Source organism: Cetorhinus maximus, chromosome 9 (assembly GCF_964194155.1).
Source record: "Cetorhinus maximus chromosome 9, sCetMax3.hap1.1, whole genome shotgun sequence".
NCBI classification, from domain to species: Eukaryota; Metazoa; Chordata; class Chondrichthyes; order Lamniformes; family Cetorhinidae; genus Cetorhinus; species Cetorhinus maximus.
The window spans coordinates 56286225-56310453 of NC_135887.1; the positions used below are offsets into that span (position 1 = coordinate 56286225).

Below are 24229 nucleotides of genomic sequence, written 5' to 3' on the forward strand. Positions count from 1 at the left end.
CTAGACTGTCTGGAGTTTAGGAGAAAGAGAGGTGACATCATTGAAACATACAAAATTCTGAGAGATTTTGACAGGGTAGAAGTTGGGAGTTCTGCTCCCTTGGTCGGAGAGTCTAAAACTGAAGGGAGTAGTCTCAGGATAACAAGCTGTCCAATAGACCTTTGATGAAGAGAAATTTCTTCACTTTGGGCTGTGAATCATTGGAATACTCCATCCCAGAGGGCTGTGGATGTTATTCAAGGCTGAGATTGATATATTTTTGGACACTAAGGAAATCAAGGGATATGGAATCGTGTGGAAATTGTATGTGAGGTAAATAATCAAACATGATCTTATCGAGCAGGCTTCAGGGGCCAACTGGCTTCCTGTTATTATTTCTTATGCTCTGTTTCCTCCCCTCCCCCTTTCCCTGCTTCTCTACTTGCTTGCTACATCTTAAACTTTTCCCAGTTTAAGTGAAAGGTCATTGGCCTGAAACATTAACTCTGTCTGTACTGGCTCTTCGAATGAGCAACTCACCTACTACCGACCCCCCTCCTTCTCCACGTAACACTGCACATTCTTCTTTTTCAGATAACAGTCTAATTCCCTCTTGAATGCTTCAATTGAACCTGCCTCTACCACACTCTCAGGCAGTGCATTCCAGATCCTAACCTCTCGCTGCATGAACGTGTTTTTCCTCATGTCGCTTTTGCTTCCTTTGCTAATTATTTAAATCTGTGCTTCCTCATTTTCAATCCTTTCTCAAGTGGGAATAGTTTAGTTTCTCCCTATCTACTCGATCTAGACCCCTCATGATTTTAAATACCTCCAATAAATCTCCTCTCAGCCTTCTTTTCTCCAAGGAGAACAGTGCCAACTCTCCAATCTTTCCTCATAACTGAAGTTCCTCACCCCTGGAGCCAATCTCGTAAATCTTTTCTACACTCACTCAAATGCCTTCACATCCTTCCTAAAGTGTAGCACCAAGAACTGGACTCCAGCTGTGGCCCAACTAGTGACTTATATAAGCTCAGCATAACCTCCTTGCTCTTGTACTCTATTCCCCTATAGTAAAACCCAGGATACTGTGTGCTTTATGAACCGCACACTCAACCTGTCCTACCACCTTCAATGATGTATGCACATATACACCCAAGTCTGTCTGCTCCTGCACCCCCTTTAATATTGTACCCTTTATTTTATATTGTCTCTCCATGTTCTTCCTACTGAAATTAATCACTTCACATGTCTCCACATTGAACTTTATCTGCCACCTGTCCACCAACCTACCCATGTTATTTTGAAGTTCTATACTGTCCTCCACATAGTTCACAATGCTTCCAAGTTTTGTATCATCCACAAACTTTGAAATTGTGCCCTCTACACCAAGATCAAGGTCATCAATATATATTGGGAAGAGCACATTGGGGAAGTCCAGTACAAACCTTCCTCCATTCTGAAAAGCATCCATTAACCACTACTCTGTTTCCTGTCACTCAGCCAATTTTGTACCCACATTGCTACTGTCCCTTTTATTCCATGAGCCTCTAACTTTGCTCACAGGTCTTTTGTGTGGCACTGTATCAAACGCCTTTTGAAAGTCCATGTACACCACATCAACAGCATTATTGCCCTTATCAACTCTTTTACCTCTTCAATAAAACTACAGCAAGTTAGTTAACATGATTTTCCCTTAAGAAATCCATGTTAGCTTTCCTTAATTAACCCACATTTGTCCATGTGACTATTAAATTCATCCCTAATTATTGTTTCTAGAAGTTTCCCCACCACCAAAGATAAACCGACTGGCCTGTAGCTGCTGCATGGACTTATCGTTACATCCTTTTTTGAACAAGGGTGTAATATTTGCAATTCTCCAAGTCTTCTGGCACCACCCCTGAGTCTAAGGAAGACTGAAACGTTATGGCCAGTGTCTCTGCAATTTCCACTCTCACTTCCCTCAATATCAAGAGTTCCTCAGGGTAGTGTCCTAGGCCTAACCATCTTCAGCTGCTTCATCAATGACCTTCCTTCCATCATAAACTTGTGAGAATGGATTTTTTTTTAAGTATTTTGGGGAATATTGTGTTATTCCGTAAAGAAGGCTGGGTGTCTGTGTCTGTGATTTAATTAAGCTGGGCAAGAGGCCGATAGGAGTCAGGCTTTTGGGCTGTTTGGTAAAAAGGTTAAAGGTGTTAAGTTTGAGGTACAAGTAAATAGGTTAGATCTAAAATTTGCATTTTTAGATAAGTTGAAAGGTTGTTTGAATTTTGAAGGGGAATCAGAGGTCCCAAGGAAAACGATTACATCTTGCAGGAATCTATAGGTGAATAGTATTGGGGATATTATATTTTTATTGACCCAAAACCAAAGACAAGATGGAAACATGAAAGATCTTATATTTGGAAGGGTTTGAGTTTCAAAGGGGCTGTGAGAACAATGGGACTGAGATGAAAGGGGAAAAGATATATTGGAGTTGAGGTAGATAGCTGTTTATTAGCTATTGAGGTAGATAGCTGTTTATTAGCTATTGAGGTAGATAGCTGTTTATTAGCTATTGAGGTAGATAGCTGTTTATTAGCTATTGAGGTAGATAGCTGTTGAGCTGTTAAGCTGGAGATGGCTGGAGATAGCTGGAGCTGTTGAGAAGTCTTGGGATGCAGCAAGCAGTTTGATTCTGAAGTGAATTCCATGGCAAAGTGGAAGAGGGTACAAGTCATGTGGTACCCCTTTATTGAAGCTACAGCAGTTTGCTTCATGTGATATTACTGGATTCCATATTTAAGCATCTGTAAGGGAGTGTTGCCTGGAAAGTGTTTGCTTGTGTGTTTGATCAAGTAGAGTGTTTTGGGGGGAATGTTTTGTTAGACTAACCTTAATTGTGTAACTGTAGTCTTGTGTGCTTAAGTTTTCTTTTGTTTTTTTGGTGAGGAAAACTTTTACTTTTAATTTAAAAAAAAAACAAGAGTGTTACTGGCCCTCTCACTGCTGAGATCAGTCTGTCTTCTTATTATTAAAAAAAATGTTCTGACCCGTAAGCCAAGTTTCTCTCTGGGATTTGGTTTGTGCAGCAATTAACACTGGCTGTGGTCATAACAAGGTCAGAAGTGGGGATGTGCGCTGATGATTGCACAATGTTCTGTACCATTTGCAACTCCTCAGATACTGAAGCAGTCCATGTCCAAATGCAGCAAGATCTGGACAATATCCAGGCTTGGGCTGACAAGTGGCAAGTAACATTTGTACCACACAAGTGCCAGGCAATCACCATCCTGGGAGTCACCATTGATCAGAAACTGAACTAGGCTAGTCATATAAATACTGTGGCTACAAGAGCAGGTCAAAGGCTGAAATCCTGTGGCGAATAACTCACCTCCTGACTCCCCAAAGCCTGCCCACCATCTACAAGGCACAAGTCAGGAGTGTAATGGAATACTCTCCACTTGCCTGGATGAGTGCAGCTCCAACAACACTCAAGAAGCTCGACATCATCCAGGACAAAGCAGCCTGCTTGATTGGCATCCCATCCACAAACATTCACTCCCTCCACCACCGACGTACAGTGGCAGCAGTGCGTACCATCTATGAGATGTACTGCAGGAACTTACCAACGCTCCTTAGACAGCACCTTCCAAACCCACAACTGCTACCACCTAGAAGGACAAGGGCAGCAGATGTATGGGAACACCACCACCTGGAATTTCCCCTCCATCCTGACATGGAAATATATCACCGTTCCTTCACTGTGACTGGGTCAAAATCCTGGAACTCCCTTCCTAACAGCACTGTGGGTGTACCTACACCACAGAAACTGCAGCAGTTCAAGAAGGCAGCTCACCATCACCTTATCAAGGGCAATTAGGGATGGGCAATAAATGCTGACCTAGCCAGTGAAACCCACATCCCATGAATGAATTTTAAAAAATGTCCTTGGTTGGAGCTCATCTGGTCTCAGTGCATTATTGACTTTAAGTAGAGACAGCCTTTCCCATACCTCTTCCTTATCAATTTTAAACCCTTCTAGTGTCTGATTTTTCTCCCTTTTCACCATGACCTGGGCAGCATCTTCCTTGGTAAAGAAATACTTGCAAAGTATTCATTTAACACCTCAGCCATGGCCCCTGTCTCTATGCATAAATCGCCGTTTGGGTCCCTAATTGGCCTTTTACCACCCTTTTACTTCTTATGTGCCTATAGAAGACTATGGGATATCCTTTTATGTTAGCAAACAATCTCTTTTCATACTCCCTCTTTGCTTCTCTTATTTGCTTTTTCACCTCCCCTCTGAACCTTCTGTATTCAGCCTGATTCTAAATTGTATTTTCTACCTGACTTCTGTCAAAAGCACACTTTCTGCTCTTTATCTTAATTTCCACCTCCTTTTACATCCAGGGAGCTCTGGATTTGTTTGCCCTACCCTTCCCTTTTGAGGGAATATACCTTGACTATGCCCGAACCATTTCTTTTTTGAAGGTAGCCCATTGTTCAGCTATTGTTTGTCCTGCCAACCTTTGACTCCAATTAATTTGACCCAGATCCTTTCGTACCCATTGAAATTGGCTTCCCCCCCCAGTTAATTATTCTTACTGCTCACAAATCTGTTGAGTGTGGCCGGCTTTTTCTGTTTTATTTTGGGCAGACACCGGCCATTCTGACTGTCTTGCCAGGCTTGTCTCTCAAAGAGCATGACCAGAGCAAACAAATTAAAGGTAATTTTTGAGCTCCCTTACGGTGGGCAACTCCTTAAAAAAAGACATCAGAATTCTCACCAGGTAGCCCAGGCAGTCCGATGTCTCCTTTTTGTCCAGGTGGTCCTGTTTAAAAAGATACGAGAGAGTTAAATGAAATGGATGCAGATGGATTGGGAACATTTGACTGTTCCTGATCATACTAATTTGAACGATTGGTTCTGTCACTCGCTGCTAACCCGATGTCTCACTGAAGAATAGTGACTGCTGCGTGTTTGCCTGTACTGCAAACTTCATAGTTTCTGCTTTTATATTGGGCCTAAGCATCCTCTCATGAGCGGGCGGTTTGGATTCAATAGTGTAACCACCAGCAGCCAATACACATTCTCCCAGAATCTGAATTAAAACCACGCATTCTAAAAATAGTTTAAATACATGCACCAGGATTCCTCCAAATTCAGACTGAGGATTGGGGCTTGCAATAAACTCACGGCCATTCATTGCACATTTGTGCTGCTTTCCATGATGACTGTGAGAACCAACCCTGCCAGCTCTACTCCTGCACCCTCTTCAGAAATGTACCCTTTATTTTATATTGTCTCTCTGTGTTCTTCCTGCCGAAATTTCTACCCAGTGGGAAATAGTTCCTTCATTGTTCCCTAATTCTAACTAAATAGACTCAGGCCGGGACTTTCCCTGAAATCGGTAAAGTCCGATATGGAGCGGGGAAGCCAGCTTGACTTGTCGACAGCAATGGCGGAAGTTCACCCTGTATCATGTGGAACATTATGAAAAAAAATCAGAGGCAACAGGTCTTTCATCGAATCACTGGTGGGGCGGCTTCAGATTTGCTCACCCTGCCATGATCTCGGAGCTTCAGTAACCTGGGCACCATATTTAAAGGCCGTCCCTGCACAGAGCGAGTATTGTCCAAGGTATAGGAAGCTGCTGGGAACTGATGGCTGCCAAGGCTAGGAAACATGCTGCCCCAAATTTAGCGACAGCTCCCTTGAGCACCCACTAGACGTAGTGGAGGCACACTGCCATGTCTTCTACCCCCGCTCTGGGTGAAGACCAGCAAGCAAGGTCACCAAACCATCATGGGAGGTGGTGGCAACGGTGGTCAGCACCAACACACTCCAAAATAGGACAGCCACCCAGTGCCAAAAGAGGCTGAATGGTCTCAGCCGTTCCTCCAGGGTAAGTCATTCTTCCCATTGCTCTCAACTCACACACTCACGCACCCATCACACATCCACAGGGATCTCACTCACTGCCAGATCAAGGGACATCATGACTCACTCTCTCACACACACCTTCATCTACCCTGCGGATCATGCCCTCATGCCGTCCATGGCACCACTCGCCACCTGCACATGCCAGGCATCCTTCTCATCTGGCCTGGCAGGCGTCCTGCTTACACTCTCTCCTTCAGTCTTCATGCAGGGCAAGCTGGCTCACAACAGAGGGAGAGACCGCAGACTAGTAGAGGAATGCTCTACTTCAAGATCCTCAATGGCTTTGAAAACAGAGCTATCCAGCTGGCCAGTGAGGATCTGGACCAGTCCTGTGCTGACGGTGAGGTCAGTGCTGCTCTACCAAGTGAGGGTTCAGCAGTGCAACATCCATCAGACAACCACGCTGTGAGTGATGTGTCCTCTTTCACAGGCCACTGCCATGCACTAATTATCTCCCCTCCGCTTTCGCAGGCACATGTGGGAGTCAGCCAAGCAGGTCCAGGAGCCAGGTCCTCGATTCCAGACCTGAAGACATCACAGAAGAGAAATCTGCAGGTAGTGACATTGAAGTCCCATCACAGCGCTCACCCACACCCTCCAACAGCGCAGAGACAAGCACCAACGTGGGACCTAGCTTTAGAGTAGCCTCGGGATCACAATCTGGTGAGCAGATCGCACTTTCTGATCCACAGCAGGCAGCGACAGGGACTTCCCAGGTCCCTGTCACTCGGAGGACTGCTGGAGGCCAGAACGTTGCTGAGTCTGAGTCAGATGACGAGTCTCTGGACTCGGTCACGTCTCAATTGCTGGAGCTGCAAAGGCAAGTTCAGGAACATCAAGGAGGGATGTCCACTGCACTCCTCAGATTGCAAGGCATGAGGGAGGAACCCTTCAGGCTGAGGTGATAATGCCAGCATTGCAATGCACCAAGGTCAACATTAGTAGGATGGCGGCCGCCCTGGAGACCTTGGTCCAGGTCATCGGTCCTGCACTGCTGCAGGAGCTGCACTTCATTGCTGAGGCACTTGCTGGCATCCATCAGTGCCAACGCAAGAGCGGTGTGGGGCACATCGAGCTTACTCCAGCTGCCCCTTCCTCTCAAGGAGTCAGCCAGCAGCCCTCCCTCCCTGATCAGGAGGATCAGCAGGTGCACGCCCCTGGGCCAGCAACCCAGGTGACTCCAGGAGTGTCTGGCCCATCTGAATCCCCTCTTCCTGTGACCCCAGCAGCTCCAGTTCTGCAGGCTGCCACACTGCAGGATCCCGAAAGCAGGCCGCGGCCCTCCAGAGGATGCCCGCCAAGATCATCACAGGCAACAGTGTGTAGCAGTTGCCAGGCTGCCTTCACCTCCGCTGTGGATGTCTGGGGAGCACAGAGATGTAGCGGCAGGGTTAGGAAGGTTAAAAAGATATAGTTGCACAGCCTGGGCACGGATGTTAATCGCTTCCACATAATGTTCACTATTGGAAATAAACTCACAAGAATGTCTCCTTGCCTATGGCTCCTTGTTATGATGAACAGTTTCACGCCACTCAATGTGAAACCTTGGTTTCTGTACAAAATGGAGGCAAGTGTCGCAGTCCAGGGCCTCTCCCCTGTGCAGTGTGTAACCTTCTGAGTACAGTGAATGTCCAGCTTCAAAGTTACTCTCCAGATCTGTAATGCCTGCTCCTCGATGTGGCTTGTGTTTGCTGCAAGAATAGGAGCACAGAACCATAGAAAAGTTACAGTGCGTAAAGAGGCCATTCAGCCCACCGCATCTGCGTTGGCCATAAAAAGGGAAAAAGAAACTAGCTGCTCATTTTGATCCCATTTTCCAGCACCTGGTCCGTAGCCTTGCAGGTTACAGCGCTTCAGATACAGATCCAGGTACCTTTTAAATGAGTTGAGCGTTTCAGCCTCAACCACCGATTTAGACAATTAGACAGGGCTGCTGTGCTAAAATTTGGGACAAACTTGCGGTAGAGCCCACATATCCCCAAGAACATCATGATTTCCCGTTTTGTGGTGGGAATGGGGAACTAGGCTATGGCTTGCACCTTGGCAGCCCTGGGCAGTGCCTGTCCTTGACCGAGTATGTGTCCTAGATAGGTCACTTTAGCCTTAGCAAGCTCACTCTTTGCGCGATTGGCCACTAGGTCAGCTGACTATACACTCTGGAAGAGGGCTTCCAGTTGCTCTGGGTGGTTTTCTAAGGTGTCGCTGTACACTAGGAGGTCATCCAGGTACATGACGCAATTGGACAAGCCCATCACTACCTGGCTCATCAGCCTTTGGAACATAACCAGGGCATTTCGGAGTCCGAAGGGCATAACCTGAAACTGATATAACCCTCTGGAGTGACGAAGGCAGAGAATTCCTTTGCGTGGGCCATTAAGGGAACCTGCTAGGATCCCTTGAGTAAGTCTACCTTCGTGATAAAGGCTGCTTTACCTATCCTATCTATGCAGTCTTCCAGCCAGGGTATCGGGTAGGAGTCGGCTCTGGTCACTGCATTAACTTTACGAGAATCAATGCAGAACCTTGTGGAGCCGTCCGGCATGGGCATGAGCACACTGAGGAACTCCAGCTACTGTTGCTAGTCTCCATTAGTTGGTGCTCCAGCATGTAGTTAATCTCCTGCTGGGCCTGGGCCAGCCTCTCTGGGCCTAGATGGTAGGGATGTTGCTTTATGGGAGGGGCCTTTCCCACATCCACATCATGTAGGGCAAGGTCTCTGCACAAGCCTTTAAACGCACTGAGCAGCCTCATCAGGTCTGCCCGCTGTTCTGCACCTAGGTGGGAGAACAAGGAGGCTAAGTTGGCTAGTATTTCTGTATTGGTTAGCTGGGTAATAGGGGGTTCAATGTGGGCCTCATCCACATCTCCCTCCAATTCATCCCCACTGCTACCCTCCTCCTCCAAGTCGGTGGCAATGGGACAGACCGCTACTTGCTTGTCCCCTTCTCGGCTGTGATATCGCTTTATCATGTTGACATGACGCAGCCTTTGCTTTTTCCCCTGATCTGGGGTCTCAATTAGATAGTTCACTTCCCCAGTTGTTTTGCTACTCTGTACGGGCCACTGAACCAGGCCTGTAAGGGTTCACCTGGTATTGGTAAGAGCACTAACACGTCATCTCCTGGCTGAAAGGTTTGGGTCTTGGCATGTCTGTTGGCCTGTTTTTTCACAGCCGTCTGGGAGATTTTCAAGTGCTCTCGGGCCACCTGGCAGGCTCCCATGAGCCGCTCCCAGAACACAGCTACGTAATCCAACATGGAGAGCTCCTCCTCCTGCTCTAAAAACCTCTTCTTGACTAGTTTCAGAGGCCCTTGCACTTGGTGCCGGTAAACTAATTCGAATGGAGTAAACCCGGTGGATTTATTGGATGAGCCCCCGGTAGAGAACAGAATGAAACCTAGTCCTTTAACCCAGTCATGAGGGTACTTGTGGCAGTTTGCCATGATCATTGTTCTTAGGGTTTGGTGGTGCCATTCTAGCGTCCCCTGGGGCTGCGGGTGAAACGCTGAAGACTTCAGTTGGGTCACGCCCAGGTTACCCATGACTTCCTGGAATATCTTGGACATGAAATTTGAGCCCTGGTCTGACCGGATCTTGATGGGTAGATCATACCTGGTAAAGAATTGGGTCAATTCCCTCAGCACTATTTTGGCAGGTATGGTTCTCAGGGGAACCGCCTCTGAGAAATGGGTAGCCACGTCCATGATGGTAAAGATATACCTGTGGCCCCCTTTTGTTTTGGGTAGGGGCCCCACACAGCACACTAACACCTTGCTGAATGGTTCCCCAAAAACCGGCATGGGAATAATAGCTGCAGTGTCGTATTGCAGGTTGGGGTTTTCCACAACCTGGCATGTGTGGCAGGTTCTGTAAAACCTTACTACGTCCCTGTGGATGTGTGGCCATGCTGGCTAATGTGGGCTTGGGTTTTGCCTATACCGACATGCCCAGCCATTGAAACTTTGTGAGCTAGCCGCAAGATTTCCCCACCGTACCTTGGTGTGGCAATACCATCTGGTGGATCATTGTCCACTCCTCGTTTGCAGGTGACTGAGTGTTGCGGCTGTTACAATTCAAGGCTCCAGTAGAGTTGGCACCTGTAGACGAATAGTCGGTTTCGAGGTTCCAGTAGAGTTGAATCCAAGGAGAGGGAGAGAGATCAGGATGCCTGAAAAATGATTTGCAGGGGTACTGTGTGTGGCTGTTACTTCTGAGTCAAACTTCCAGTACTTGCTCTCTCTCAGGGCACCCACCAGCAGACAGACCCTGGGGCAGCTTCTCAGCTCACTTCTAACCTCTTCTTTCAAGTGGGAAGCAAATTCACAAATCTGTCTGGACATTGCTCACAGGATTTCTTGATGAGACGATACTCATCTCCCATTATGTCCCATTGTCTCTACTGGAGGGAGCAATTAGCTTCTGGATGTATTTAGAAATACGTTGTCTGGCAACAGGCTGGGGTTCCATTACCTCTTAGGGAGTTACCCTGCAGCATTCCAGCCAGTGGCTTGTGTGCAATTTAAAAACTCAGGTCTTGTTTAGAAAGTCCAATATTTTCGGATACAATTTGGTGTTTTTTCCTTCATTACCATGACAACCCCTCCGTCAGTGTTCCATGGCCACCTTTTCCAAGGGCATCCTCAAGCTTTCCCAGTCGCCCAATGGTTGTGCAGCACCTAAGCACTCAGTCGAGTTTGAAGTCTGCCCATGAAGGGTTAAAATTAGAGGAGCAATCATCAGCACTCTCAGCTGCTTGAGTGGACACATTTGCTTGACCAGCCTGACTCTAAGCATGTCAATTGAGCTCAAGCTAGATGGTCTCAGCGACAGAAGAGTGCTCATCTTTGACATGTTTCTCTATCTGCCTGGCCGTTTTCTTCCTCCCTCCATGTTAGTCTGCAACCTTCAGCCTGTGCTACCATCACCTCCCCTTTGCACTGTTATCCTTGCCCCGAGGTTTCCTTCTCTTCAGTAGTGTTGCCCCAGTCCTGGCACCACAAGCCAGCCATGAAGGAGCTGCTGTGGAGACGTGCCTCTGGCTGCCCCCTCGAATCCACGGAGCCACTTCCTTGTGTTGAGATCCTCACGAGCGCTGCGCTAAGTTCTGTGCACTCACCTCCGAGTGCCCCTTGAAGTTCAGGTTGCCAGGTGCACACTTTTGAAAAGCAGTTGTAAATCATTCCATTCTAAAATCACGCCGACATGGGCTTTAAATTTGATGTGGGGGTGTGATTCCGGTGTGTGGCCATGGTAATGATATGCAAATGTATTCAAATTAAGTTCCTGACATCTGACAGCGGGAAACGTGGTCCGCCATTGACGGGGGAGGGAGCAATTGCTTCCCGGATTTATGTCGCCGGGAAACGTCGGGCCATCTCGCGAGATTTTCCGATCTCGCCACTAAACACGCCCATCACAATCAGGCGTGGAATATACTGGTCTCTGGCTTTGATCCTCACCTACAGCAGTGCTCTGTAATGATTTCAGAGTTTCTTTGATCAATACTACCAGCCTCACTCCTTTTTTGCCTTCATCATTTCCGAATCCCTTGTAGCCAGGAATATTAAGTTCCCAATCCTCCTCCCCTTTCAGGCAGATTATTGCCATTATATCAGTTCCTGGAACTCACCAACCTTATTTACTACGTTAAAAGCAAAAAACTGCGGATGGTGGAAATCCAAAACAAAAACAAAAATACCTGGAAAAACTCAGCAGGTCTGACAACATCTGCGGAGAGGAACACAGTTAACGTTTCAAGTCCGTATGACTCTTCAACAGAACTAAGGAAAAATAGAAAAGAGGTGAAATATAAGCTGGTTTAAGGGGGTGGGGGGGGGGAGACAAGTAGAGCTGGATAGAGGGCCAGTGATAGGAGGAGATAACCAAAAGATGTCACAGACAAAAGGACAAAGAGGTGTTGAAAGTGGTGATATTATCTAAAGGAATGTGCTAATTCAGGGTAGAAAGCAGGACAAGCAAGGTACAGATAGCCCTAGTGGGGATGGGGTGGGGTGAAGGAATCGAAATAGGCTAAAAGGTAGAGATAAAACAATGGATGGAAATATATTTAAAATAATAGAAATAGGTGGGAAAAGAAAAATCTATATAAATTATTGGAAAAACCAAAAAGATGGGGGAAAATCGGAAAGGGGGTGGGGATGAAGGAGAGAGTTCATGATCTAAAATTGTTGAACTCAATATTCAGTCCGGAAGGCTGTAAAGTGCCTAGTCGGAAGATGAGCTGCTGTTCCTCCAGTTTGCTTTGAGCTTCACTGGAGCAATGCAGCAAGCAAAGGATGGACATTGTGGGCATGAGAGCAGGGTGGTGTGTTGAAATGGCAAGCGACAGGGAGGTCTGGGTAATGCTTGCGGACAGACCGAAGGTGTTCTGCAAAGTGGTCACCCAGTCTGCGTTTGGTCTCTCCAATGTAGAGGAAACCGCATTGTGAGCAACGAATGCAGTAGACTAAGTTGAGGGAAGTGCAAGTGAAATGCTGCTTCACTTGAAATGAGTGTTTGGGCCCTTGGACAATGAGGAGAGGGGAAGTAAAGGGGCAGGTGTTGCATCTTCTGCGATTGCATGGGAAGGTGCCGTGGGAGGGGGTTGAGGTGTAGGGGGTGATGGAGGAGTGGACCAAGGTGTCACGGAGGGAATGATCCCTACGGAATGCCGCCGGGGGGGGTGAAGGGAAGATGTGTTTGGTGGTGGCATCATGCTGGAGTTGGCGGAAATGGCGGAGGATGATCCTTTGAATGCGGAGGCTGGTGGGGTGATAAGTGAGGACAAGGGGGACCCTATCATGTTTCTGGGAGGGAGAAGAAGGTGTGAGGGCGGATGCGCGGGAGATGGGCCGGGCACGGTTGAGGGCCCTGTCAACCACCGTGGGTGGAAAACCTTGGTTAAGGAAGAAGGAGGACATGTCAGAGGAGCTGTTTTTGAAAGTGGCATCATCAGAACAGATGCGACGGAGGCGAAGGAACTGAGAGAATGGGATGGAGTCCTTACAGGAAGTGGGGTGTAGTCGAGGTAGCTGTGGGAGTCGGTATGCTTGTAATGGATATTAGTGGACAGTCTATCACCAGAAATTGAGACAGAGAGGTCAAGGAAGGGAAGGGAAGTGTCAGAGATGGACCATGTTAAAATGACGGAGGGGTGGAGATTGGAAGCAAAATTAATACATTTTTCCAGGTCCAGACGAGAGCATGAAGCAGCACCGAAGTAATCATCGATGTACCGGAGAAAGAGTTGTGGGAGGGTGCCAGAGTAGGACTGGAACAAGGAATGTTCCACATACCCCATAAAGAGACAGGCATAGCTGGGGCCCATGCGGGTACCCATAGCCACACCTTTTATTTGGAGGAAGTGAGAGGAGTTTAAGGAGAAATTGTTCAGTGTGAGAACAAGTTCAGCCAGACGGAGGAGAATAGTGGTGGATGGGCATTGTTACTACGTATTTACTACGTGTTGAGCACATTGTGCTAAAAATGAGTGCTACAAGACCCATTTTACTCCCATAGAATCATACCACACAGAAGGTGTCTATTTAACCCATCATGCCTCTGTCTGCTCCTTAATTTAACCTATTTTCCCCCCAAACAAAGTAATCAATCACACTCAAGATTATAGAGTGGTGTATCTGGCACTGACCTCTAGGACCTGGTGGCCCTCTCAGTATGTACATGTGGTTCTCTCGTGGCTTTGGTTGCACAGCGGGCTCTGATGTCTCATTACCTGTAGGTGGCACTCCAGCAGCATCTGTAACATGCAGCTCAAACATCTGGAATGATAGCACTGCTGAAGTTAGTATTTGGCATCCAAGGACTGTTTCATCAAGGCTTGTTCCTTCTCAACAATAACCCACAAAGGTGATTTTGAACCAATTGTTCTTTTATTTAAATGAGCTGGAGCCAGCTGTTTTGGTTGGATATGAAACATGTAGCTACCTAAAATATCCCAGACTATTTTCATTAACAAAATTCCCCAAGATCCATCCAATATTGAATATATTTGAAAGAATAATCCCATCTGGGCATGGATCAGCCTCGGTTCAGTGGTAGCACTCTTACCACTCCAGAGGCTTGAGTCCAAAATCTAGACTGACACTCTGTACAGTACTGAGGGATTGTTGGAGTGACTGTTTTCAAATGAAACATTAAGGCCCTGTCTGCACTCTCAGGTGGCTCTAAAAGATCACATTGTACTATTCAAAGAAGAGCAGGGGAGTTCTCCCTGCCCAATACTGAATCTAGTTATCATCATATTGTTGTTTGTGGGAGCTTGCTGTGAACATTTTGACTGTTATTTACATTATAACAGTGACTACACTTCATACCATGTGTCCTTGAAAAGCTAAATAAATGCAAGTCTTTCTCTTCTTCCTCATTGGTTGAATCATTTAGGTTTGGATGAGAATCTGTTTTCTAAAACTGCCACATCTACTTATTAAATGGGATCTTACTGTGCACAAGCTAGCTCCCATGTTTGTCACCATTACAACAGTGACAACATTTCAAATTTATTTCATGAGCAATGAAACACTTTGGAATGTCACAAGGTGCTGAGAGGCAATATGTAATTTCAAATATTGTCTCTCTTCTCAATTGTTCTCAAAAATTATTGAGCCAGAACTTCTGAGGAGTTTGAATCAGCATCGCATTGCCACTCCATTCCTAGTTACTTACGCTGCAAGGATAGGATGGGGGATGGTGGGGGATTGTTGGATGGTCAATGGAGGAGGGGTAGTCGGATGGGTGTGATGTTGTTGGGCGGGTAGTCAGGAGGTTGAGAGGGTATTCGTGGGGGTTGGGAGGGTAGTTGGGGGTGTGGAGGGGTAGTTGGGGGATGGGAGGAGTATTCGGGGGGTTGGGGAAGTAACTGGGGAGGTGGGGAGGGTAGACGGGGAGGTGGGGAGGGTAGTCAGGGGGGTAGGGAGGATAGTTGGGGGTGGGGAGGATAGTTGTGGGGAGTGGGTGGGTGGTTGGGGGGGGTCAGGAGTGTAGTCAGAATATGGGGGGTGGTCCCATGGGCCATTGGGGGTGGCGGGGCCAGTGCTACTTACCCAGGTGTTAGAAGTGGTTTTAATCGTTCTAGCTTTTCCTGGGTAACTATTCTGTTAAGAGAGTTGGGACCATCTGAAATCTGCGATTTAAATCAGAGTATTGGGTGGTCCCTGGTGTAGGGTAATTGCTCATGGGATGTTTGAACTTCCCGGGAACTCCTGTGCAATCCTTACATGGAGACTTCTGGGGGGATACAGTAAATGTTTGGGTAGCACCGGAGATGGGAAGTTGTGGGAATGTACAACAGGTCATTACTGCTAGTTTTAATGATGGTAAAATGCAATACACCTAATGTGCCTTCGTTTTTGGAAACATGATTTTGAATAGAAACAATCTCAAAATATTCTGAATGGTTTGTGAAGAATCTTCCGTGCAGTCTTTACAAACGCATGGTGCTGTAAAGTTGCCTGAATACTCTTATTGAGAGTATAACAGGGCAAAACCTGAACATACCTCTTTGGGAAACCGCCAAAAACTGCTCAATGCTTTCACAACATGTGGGGGCTGTTCACTCTCTTGAAGCCTGTTCTGTCTCTCAGTTAGATTATGGATGATCTATATATTAGGATGTCGAGCAAGCTTTATTCCATACCCCTTAATCGCCTTGTCTGACTAAATCTATCAAGCTCAGTTTTGAAAGCTTCAATTGACCTCCAGCTTCAACAGTTTTTTGAGGGAGAAAGTTCTAGATTTCCACTCCCCTTTGTGTGAAGTGCTCCCTGACATCACCCATGAACCACTTGTCCTGGACTCTCCCGCCAGAGGAAACAGTTTCTCTCTATTAATCCTATCAAACCCTTTAATCATCTTAACACCTTTATTAGATCACACCATCTTCCGTATTCGAGGGAATACAACCCTAGTCTATACGATAAATCAACCTGTCCACATAATTTTACCCTTTTAGTCCCGGTATCATTCTAGTGAATTGGTGTGGCCTCCTCCTCACAAGCTGTCCTGTGATGCACTGCAGGACAGCAGCTGAGATCTAACCACAGCTCTGTACAGCTATAATGTAACTTCCGCCCCTTTGTATTCCAGCCTCTTTGGGGTGAAGGCCAACATTCAATCAGTCTTTTTGATTTTTTTGTACCTGTCCACCAGCTTTTAGTGATTTCTGCACAGGACCATGACTGTATCAGCTCTGGTGCTGCAACTTTGGGAAGCTTCAAGAAATCCTGTAGCAACACAGTGGACGGGGATCTGACACAATAGGTCTGTCTGCCTTCCCATTGCACCAGCGAGATGATTGGAGCATCCATCCTAGTCAGTCCCCAGGAACACTTGACTCTGATCATCAAGTTGGGTTGAATGGGAATTGGAAGTTTCTATGAAAGGTCGCCCTGGATGGGCTGAAGAGAATATTTATATCTCACTTTCAGGTCAGCTTCGTTCAGTGAGTGATACTCTCTCCTTTCAATCAGAAATCAGAGTTTCAATCCCTGCTGCAGATGGTCAGACAGACAGTGCAGCTCAGTATTCAGGGATTACTGTATTGTTAGACATGTCACTTTATGGAAGGGATGTTACTAGCTGTGGCTCAGTTGGTAACACTCTCACCTCTGAGTCAGGAGGTTCAGAGTTCAAGTTCCACACCAAGACTTGAGCACAAAAATCAAGGCCGACACTCCGGTGCAGTGTTGAGGCAGTGTCAGAGGAGCCTCTCAGGTCTGACACTCTGGTGCAGTGTTGAGGCAGTGTCAGAGGAGCCCTCTCAGGTCCGACACTCCGGTGCAGTGTCAGAGGAGCCCTCTCAGGTCCGACACTCCGGTGCAGTGTTGAGGCAGTGTCAGAGGAGCCCTCTCAGGTCTGAGACTCCGGTGCAGTGTTGAGGCAGTGTCAGAGGAGCCCTCTCAGGTCTGAGACTCCGGTGCAGTGTTGAGGCAGTGTCAGAGGAGCCCTCTCAGATCTGACACTCCGGTGCAGTGTTGAGGAAGTGTCAGAGGAGCCCTCTCAGGTCTGACACTCCGGTGCAGCGTTGAGGCAGTGCTACACTATTGGAGATGCCATCTTTATGATAAGAAATGAAACCAAGTGCCCTCTCAAGGGGACACAAAAGATCCCAAGGTACTATTCGAAGAGCAGGGAGTTATCCTGGTATGCTGGCCAATATTAATCCCTCAACCAACAGCAACCACAACTTACAACAACAACTTATATTGATGTAGTGCCTTTAACATAATGAAACATTCCAAGATGCCTCACAGAAGCATTATGTAACAAAGTATGACCCTGAGCCACATATGAAGATGTTAGTTTAGATAAACAAAAGCTTGGTCAAAGAGGTAGGTTTTAAGGGGTGCCTTAAAGGAGGAAAGTGAGGTAGAGAGACGGAGAGGTGTAGGGAGGGAAATCCAGAGCTTAGGGCCAAGACAACTGAAGGCACATTAGGGCTCAATGGTCAGAGCCTCCAAGAACATCACATGACCCCTGACAGGCAGCAGGAGACGCTATAACTCCTAACACAGAAAAATGTGAAGTGATGCATTTTGGTAGAAAAATGAGGCAAGGCTAAATGACATTCTTTTCAACGAGGTGCAGGAACAGAGAGACTTTGGGATGTATGTACACAAATCTTTGAGAACAAGGCAAGCTGAGAATGCTGTTAAAAAAGCACATGGATCTTAGGCTTTATTTCTAGAAGAATAGAGTATAAGAGCAAGGAATTAACACTGAAACTGTAAGCTAACACTGGTTAGGCCCCAGCTGGAGAACAGTGTTCTGTTCAGTTTCAGGCACTGCACTTTAGGAAGCATGTCAAGGCCTTGGAGAGACTGTAGAGGAAATTGACGAGAATTATACCAGGGATGAGGGATCTTCTGTTACAAGGCGAGACTGGAGAAGCTGGGGTTCTTCCCCTTAGAGCAGAGAAGATTAAAAGGAGATTTAATAGAGGTGTTCAAAATCTTTGCTCATTGTGTATCATGAACTGAAGCCTTACATTCAGTTACAGAATATTACTCGCTCCCAGATAACAACATCTTTAAAAACCATTAAAATAAGGTTCCTGTCATCACCACTGTAAGTCATGGAATCAGAGGAAATTATTTTTGTTAGTTTCCAAATAGTCTCCAAAGAATAAAATAAGCAAATTCAGGATTCATTTTATAAGCCACAAAATAATGAAAAAGGGATAGAGGAGCATTTGCACGGAAATTAATGAGAGTTGCAAGAACTAGAGTAGTGATATTGGGAACCTTTAACTACCCCGACATTGAATGGGGCAGTATATGTGTTAATGACAAAGAAGGGAGAGTTCTTCTAAAATGTATTCAGGAGAACATTCTTAATCAGTATGTTTTCTGCTCAATGAGGAAGGAGGCATTGCTGTGGAATTAAATAGGTCTAGTGGAGAAAGTCACAGTTAAGGAGCATCATGGGAATAGGGGTCATAGTATAGTAAAGTTTAGATTAGTTATGAAGAAAGACAAAAAACAATCTAGACTAAAAATTCTTAACTGGCGAACGGTTAACTTCAGCAAATTGAGGAGGGATCTGGCCGAGGTAAATTGGAGTTAAAGGCAGAAAGGTAATGGAGTAGTGGGCAGCCTTTAAAGAGGAGATGGTTTGGGTCGAGTCTAAGTTCATTGATACCAGGAGGAAAGGGAGGGTAACTGAAGCCAGAGCTCCTTGGATGACAAAGAAGTTAGAGAGTAGGATGAAACAGGAAAAGGGGATATCTGGCAAATGGCATCTCAAGATCTTGGAGAGGGTAATCATACAAGGTTATGAGACTAAATATAAAAAGTATAAAAAAAGCGTAAAAAGGATTATAGGGGAAAGATAACTGTGTGGGAATAGATTGGTGGCTAATACAAATGAAAATAAAAGGTTTTCCATAAGCACATTAAGAATAAAAAGGTTGTCAGCAATGGGGGAATTAGGGCCCACAATGGAGAACTATTGCTGCAGGGTTGTAGCATGGCTGAGGTGGTAAATGTGTATTCTTCATTGATATTCACCAAGGAAGAAGACTTTGCCAAAGGAATGGTTAGTAAGGAGGTTGCAAGGATACTGGATGAAATAAACATAAAGAGGAGGTATTAGAAAGGCTGGCATATTGAAAATTGGATAAATCACCAGGTCCAGATGGCATTTATCTGAGGATACTGAGAAAAGTAAGGTTGGAAATTATAGAGACTCTGGCCACAATCTTCCAATCCTCCTTAGATATTGGGGTGGTGCCACAGGACTGAAGGATAACAATTGTTACACCCTTGATCAAAAAGAGATGGCACTTTGAAAGAATTGGTACAGAATAGATGGGCTGAATGGACTTCTTCCGTCCTGCAGTACTCTATGAAGTGCTACTGCAGTTAAGGCTGTTTTGAGAGTTAAGCATTTTGTAAAGAACATATTATATGGATACAATAGGAATAAGAAAACCTGGTCATGAAATGTTGAATCATTATCAGGGCAGCAGACATCGTGACTGCAATTGGCTGTGGTAAATCACCACATCGACTTCTAAAGGAAAAGCAAAATACTGCAGATGCTGGAAACCTGAAATAAAAACGGAGAATGCTGGGAAATACTCAGTAGGTTTGGCATAATCCGTGGAGAGAAGCAGAGTTAACAACTTCTCTGACAAAGGACTTTTTTCAAAACCTTTCTTCATCCTGACTTGGAAATATATCGCCCTTCCATCACTGTCGCTGGGTCTCCCTAACAGCACTGTGGGCGTAGCTACACCACATGGACTGCAGCGGTTCAAGGCAGCGGCTCACCACCATCTTCTCAAGGGTAATTAGTGATGGGCAATAAATGTTGGCCTAGCCAGTGATGCTCACATCCCATGAACGAATTAAATAAAACAGTTTTTCTCTCCACAGATGCAGTATAACCGATTGAGCATTTCCAGCATTTTCTGTGTTATGAAAGTATAATAATTTTCAGAATATTATTCTGGTTTATTGTAAAGTAGGTTATGAGTGTGAGTGTAGATGGTTCTGTCTGTGTGATTTAATTACACTTGGAGTCAGGCAGACTGCAAGATTGAAATTGTAAAAAGGAGTTAAGTGTAGATATGTACTTGAAATGCTAATGAGTAAACTTGGATGAGACCTTAGCATTTGAGATGTGAAGGAAATTTGCATTTTTAGATAAGTGAAGGAGTTGTTTGGATTTCAAAGGGATGTTATGACGTTTACAACTAGCCAGATAAGCAAGGTGAAGCAGTGTGTTTATTTTTCCCAAAGGTTACTGACAATATTGGCAACATGAAGGATTTTTACATTATGGGAATGGAACAATAGAATTTACATATTAAAGAGAGAGAAACATATATAAAGGAGAAGGAAATGCTATGCTGCGGGGCAACGTAAGATCTAAGAAGAATGTGTGAAACAGCCTTCAGGAAGCCTTCAGCCATTTATGCATAAGTCTGCTGTGTCCAGTAACTAAAGTTGGAGACAAGCTTTTGGAATTCCACTGTCAAGTGGGTACTGTGGTAACTTGCTGGCTTGTTTTTTTTTTAATTTAAAATCTATTTTGGACTGTTGCCTTAAAGGGGCTGTGTAAATTGGAGTCAGGTCAATTAGGAATTTTAGGATTTGTTATAGTATTAAGTAATTTTAGTGTTATGTATGTCCTTGAAATCTTTTCCTTTGTTAATAAATACTTTAATTTAATTTTTAAACCCTCTAATGGTCCTGGTGGACTACTGTCAGAAGAAGTATCGGTGGACTATGATGCCGGCTTTATATTTTGAATGCATATTTGAGGCGTACAGGGAGAAATCTAGGAATATAAGGAAACAGTTTTGATTAATTTGAGAGATTAAAACAAAGTAATTTTGACCAGTGGATATGGGCATTAAAGGTAGAGACAACATATGCAGCTCTTAGAGAAGTAATTCTAGGAAGAATTTAAAGATTCAATTCCTTTGGTAGTGAGAACTCATGTGGAAGAACAGAGGGTTAAAATGGCAAGACAAGCAGCAGAGAATAGCTGATGGTTATGAGTTAGTTCATAGATCTGAATAATTTTTTCACCCCCCCTCCCTTTTAAATCTGAGAAGGATAGAAAGTGGGAAGGTGAAAGGAAGGTGGGTAATCAAGAAAGAAAAGGAGTGTTTGGAAATTCTCAGTAAGTTTTTTCTCAGACCAGAAAGGACGGTGCTGAGGGTAGAAGTGACACTGGACAATTGAGGCGTTGTCATTGTAATAAAGTTGGGCACACAAAGTCGATGTGTTGGGGGTTACAAAGAAAATCTGTTGCAGTAATTGGAATGCAGAACAATTCTGGAAGTAAAAGTGCTGTGGGTTCTGAGGTTCAGCCACAGGAAAAACCAGTGGTTTGTGTACAGGTAAAGCAGGATGAATCAGTGATAGGTAAAGAAGTGGGAGTGTGTTCACAATTTACCCAAGGGAGTTCCGAAGAGCAGATTGCAGAAATGTTCAAAGATTTTGTATATGAAGAGGAAGTCTTTCCATGTGTACTGGGTGGAGCAGGTAAAGATATTAAAATTTTAAGAGACACAGGGGCTTGTCAATTCTTAATCTTATGGGATAGTGATTCTTGTTGTTCAGTTTATTGCAGGGAAAAGTGATAATAAGTGGGGTTCATGGAGATGCTAAACCTATTCCATTGTTGAAGGTAAATTTAAAGAGTAAGTGGAAAACATGTGAGGTGATTGTCAGAGTAGTGGAATAATTGCCCATTGCAGCAGTTCAATTTATTTTAGGTAATGATGTTGAGTCACAGATGTGGGTCATACCTACGTTAGTTGAGAAGCCTTTAGAGGTGCATTCAACAGAGGTATTGCAGAAAGAGTATTCTGAATTGCTTCCAGATTGTGTAGTAATGAGATCACAAACTCACAGGTTAAAACAGGGAGAGGAGGAAGTTAAAAGGCAGGGGAAAGATGTTGAAATTCAATTAGGTGATGTTATCTTTGATAAGATTGTTCAGGGAGAGAGAACTGAGGAAATGAAGCTGATGTGTTTAGCTCAGGGAGGTTGGTAGAGTTACAACAGAAGGTTCCACGAATAAAGCAGTTATATCAGACAGCTTACTCAGAAGCAAAGGCGGAATGTATTCCAGTATGTTATTACCTTAAAGGTAATGTGTTAATGAGGAAATGGAGGCCATCTCATGTTTCAGCAGATGAAAAATGGATGGAAGTGCATCAGATTGTTGTACCATCTGGATACAGAAATGAGATATTGAGAGTAGCTCATGAAATTCCAATAGGGGGGCATTTAGGAATTAGGAAAACTCAGGCAAAAATACAAAAACATTTCTATGAGCCTGGATTGCATAAAGATGTAGTCAAATTCTGTAGAACATGTCACACATGTCAGGTGACAGGGAAACCTCAAACAGTGATTAAACAAGCAACTTTAATTCCAATTCAAGCATTTGAGGAACCTTTTACTTGGGTCCTGGTTGATTGTGTAGGGCCCCTGCTAAGACTAAAAGTGGAAATCAGTACTTGCTGATAATAACGGATGTGTCTACAAGGTTTCTGGAATCGATGCCTTTGCAAAATGTTATAGCAAAGAGAATTGTGGAAGGATTGATTAAATCTTTTATAAGATATCTTGTAAAAAGAAATACAATCAGATCAGGGTTCAAATTTCATGTCACAGCTGTTTAAGGAAGTAATGAACAGTTTGGAAATAAAACAATTTAAGTCAACAGCTTATCATTCTGAATCACAAGGTGCTTTGGAAAGATGGCATCCAACTTTAAAAACCATGATGAGGGCTTATAGTCAGGACTATCCACAGGATTGGGATAGGGGAATACAATTCTTGTTATTTGCTCATTGAGGCATTCCTAATGCATCGACTGGATTTAGTCCTTTTGAATTAGTTTATGGTCATTAGGTAAGGGGACCACTGAAATTGATTCGGGAGAAAATGGTGGGTCAAAATTTGGAAACTACTGTCCTGGATTATGTGACAAACTTCAGACAAAGATTGAACAGAGCATGTGAGTTATCTAAGGAACATTTAAGAATATCACAGCAGGTGATGAAAGCCGAGGCAGATGAGACAGCCAAACCTTATAGTTTTGTTGCTTGGGGAAAAGTATTAGTTTTGTTACTAGCATTGGAGGAGTCATTAAAGGTAAGGTTTAGTGGGCTTAACCGGATTGAAAAGAAACTAAATGGAGTAAATTATTTAAAAAATACTCCAGATAAAAGAAAGAAGCAGAGGGTGTGTCATGTAAATATGCTTAAAAAGTATTTTGACAGGGAAGACAACCAAAAGGAGGTATTAGTGGTGGTAGATAAGGAGAAAGAGGTAGAAACGAAGGATTCTGAAATTGATTTTCTTCTAATTAAATTGGACAATGAAGGGGTACTTAGAAATTTAAATGTAACATTGGGCTAAATTTTACATCCCGCAGGCAGACACGCACCCGACCCAGATGGGCATAAAATCATGCGAGCAGACATCAGGTGCCCATCCCGAAGTCATCACACACTTGCACAATATTTCGCTTGGTGTGCATGCGCAAAAGTTGGAAGCGCACCCGTCGACAATTAAGAGGGCAATTAAGCCCATTAACGGCGCAATTGTCTCTGATTTTCTGTGGCCTGTCCAACCTTATGCTGGCGGATGGGTGAATCGGCAAAGCATGCCCACCAAAGGTAAAACTCAGGCCATTGAGTTACCTTCCAGACAAGTGTCAAAGTAATTTGGAGAAGCCATTGCAGTCACACTAGCTATTTGTGGGAATAATCTAGGGAGGACAAATTTAGCTACATATGGGGCAGAATATTGCGCTCATTGGGCAGGTGCGCGCCCAACCCGAACAAATGAAAAATGACGCGCAATGACATTGGGTGTGGGTCTCAACATCATCGTGTACTCGCGCGATATTTCGGTTGGCGGGCAGCATGGGAGTCGGCAGCGTGCCCGACTTAACAGGCCTATTAAGATCATTAAAATTTTAATTAAATTAAACTTTTTGCTGCCCATCCAACCTTACAGTTGGCAGGCAGGCGAAAAGACCAAGCAGACTTTGCATTTTTTGCGAAACCTCATCCACGGGTGGGATGAGGTTTCAATCAATGAATTTTAAAAAGAAAAAAAAATTTCCACCTAATTTCTAACACGTCCCTGCTCATGAGACAGAGCTCTGTGCCTCAAGGAGCTTTTACTGAGTGCACACGTGCGTATGTGTGAACCTCCATGCTCGCCCTACTCCCCCACGCCCCCCACCCCAGCAGCACTGAGCGCTGCAGCACGTGATTCATGCTGGCTGTCCGTTAGTTGGCCAGCTAGCATGAAATCGCGGCCCGGGCCC

The 24229-nt window shown here is 44.9% G+C and overlaps 1 protein-coding gene across 3 annotated transcripts in view; it reads right to left on the minus strand.

Moving 5' to 3' along the window:
- LOC144684672 (collagen alpha-1(XXVI) chain-like) overlaps positions 1 to 24229 on the minus strand; it is a 202185-nt gene that overhangs the window by 54863 nt on the left and 123093 nt on the right. For all 3 annotated transcript variants that reach the window (XM_078548762.1, XM_078548763.1, XM_078548760.1), the window contains exons 4-5: positions 13557 to 13686; positions 4752 to 4796 (exon numbers count right to left, since the gene is read on the minus strand). In XM_078548762.1, coding sequence (XP_078404888.1) covers positions 4752 to 4796; positions 13557 to 13686 — 175 coding nt within the window. The remainder of the gene's footprint in view (positions 1 to 4751; positions 4797 to 13556; positions 13687 to 24229) is intronic.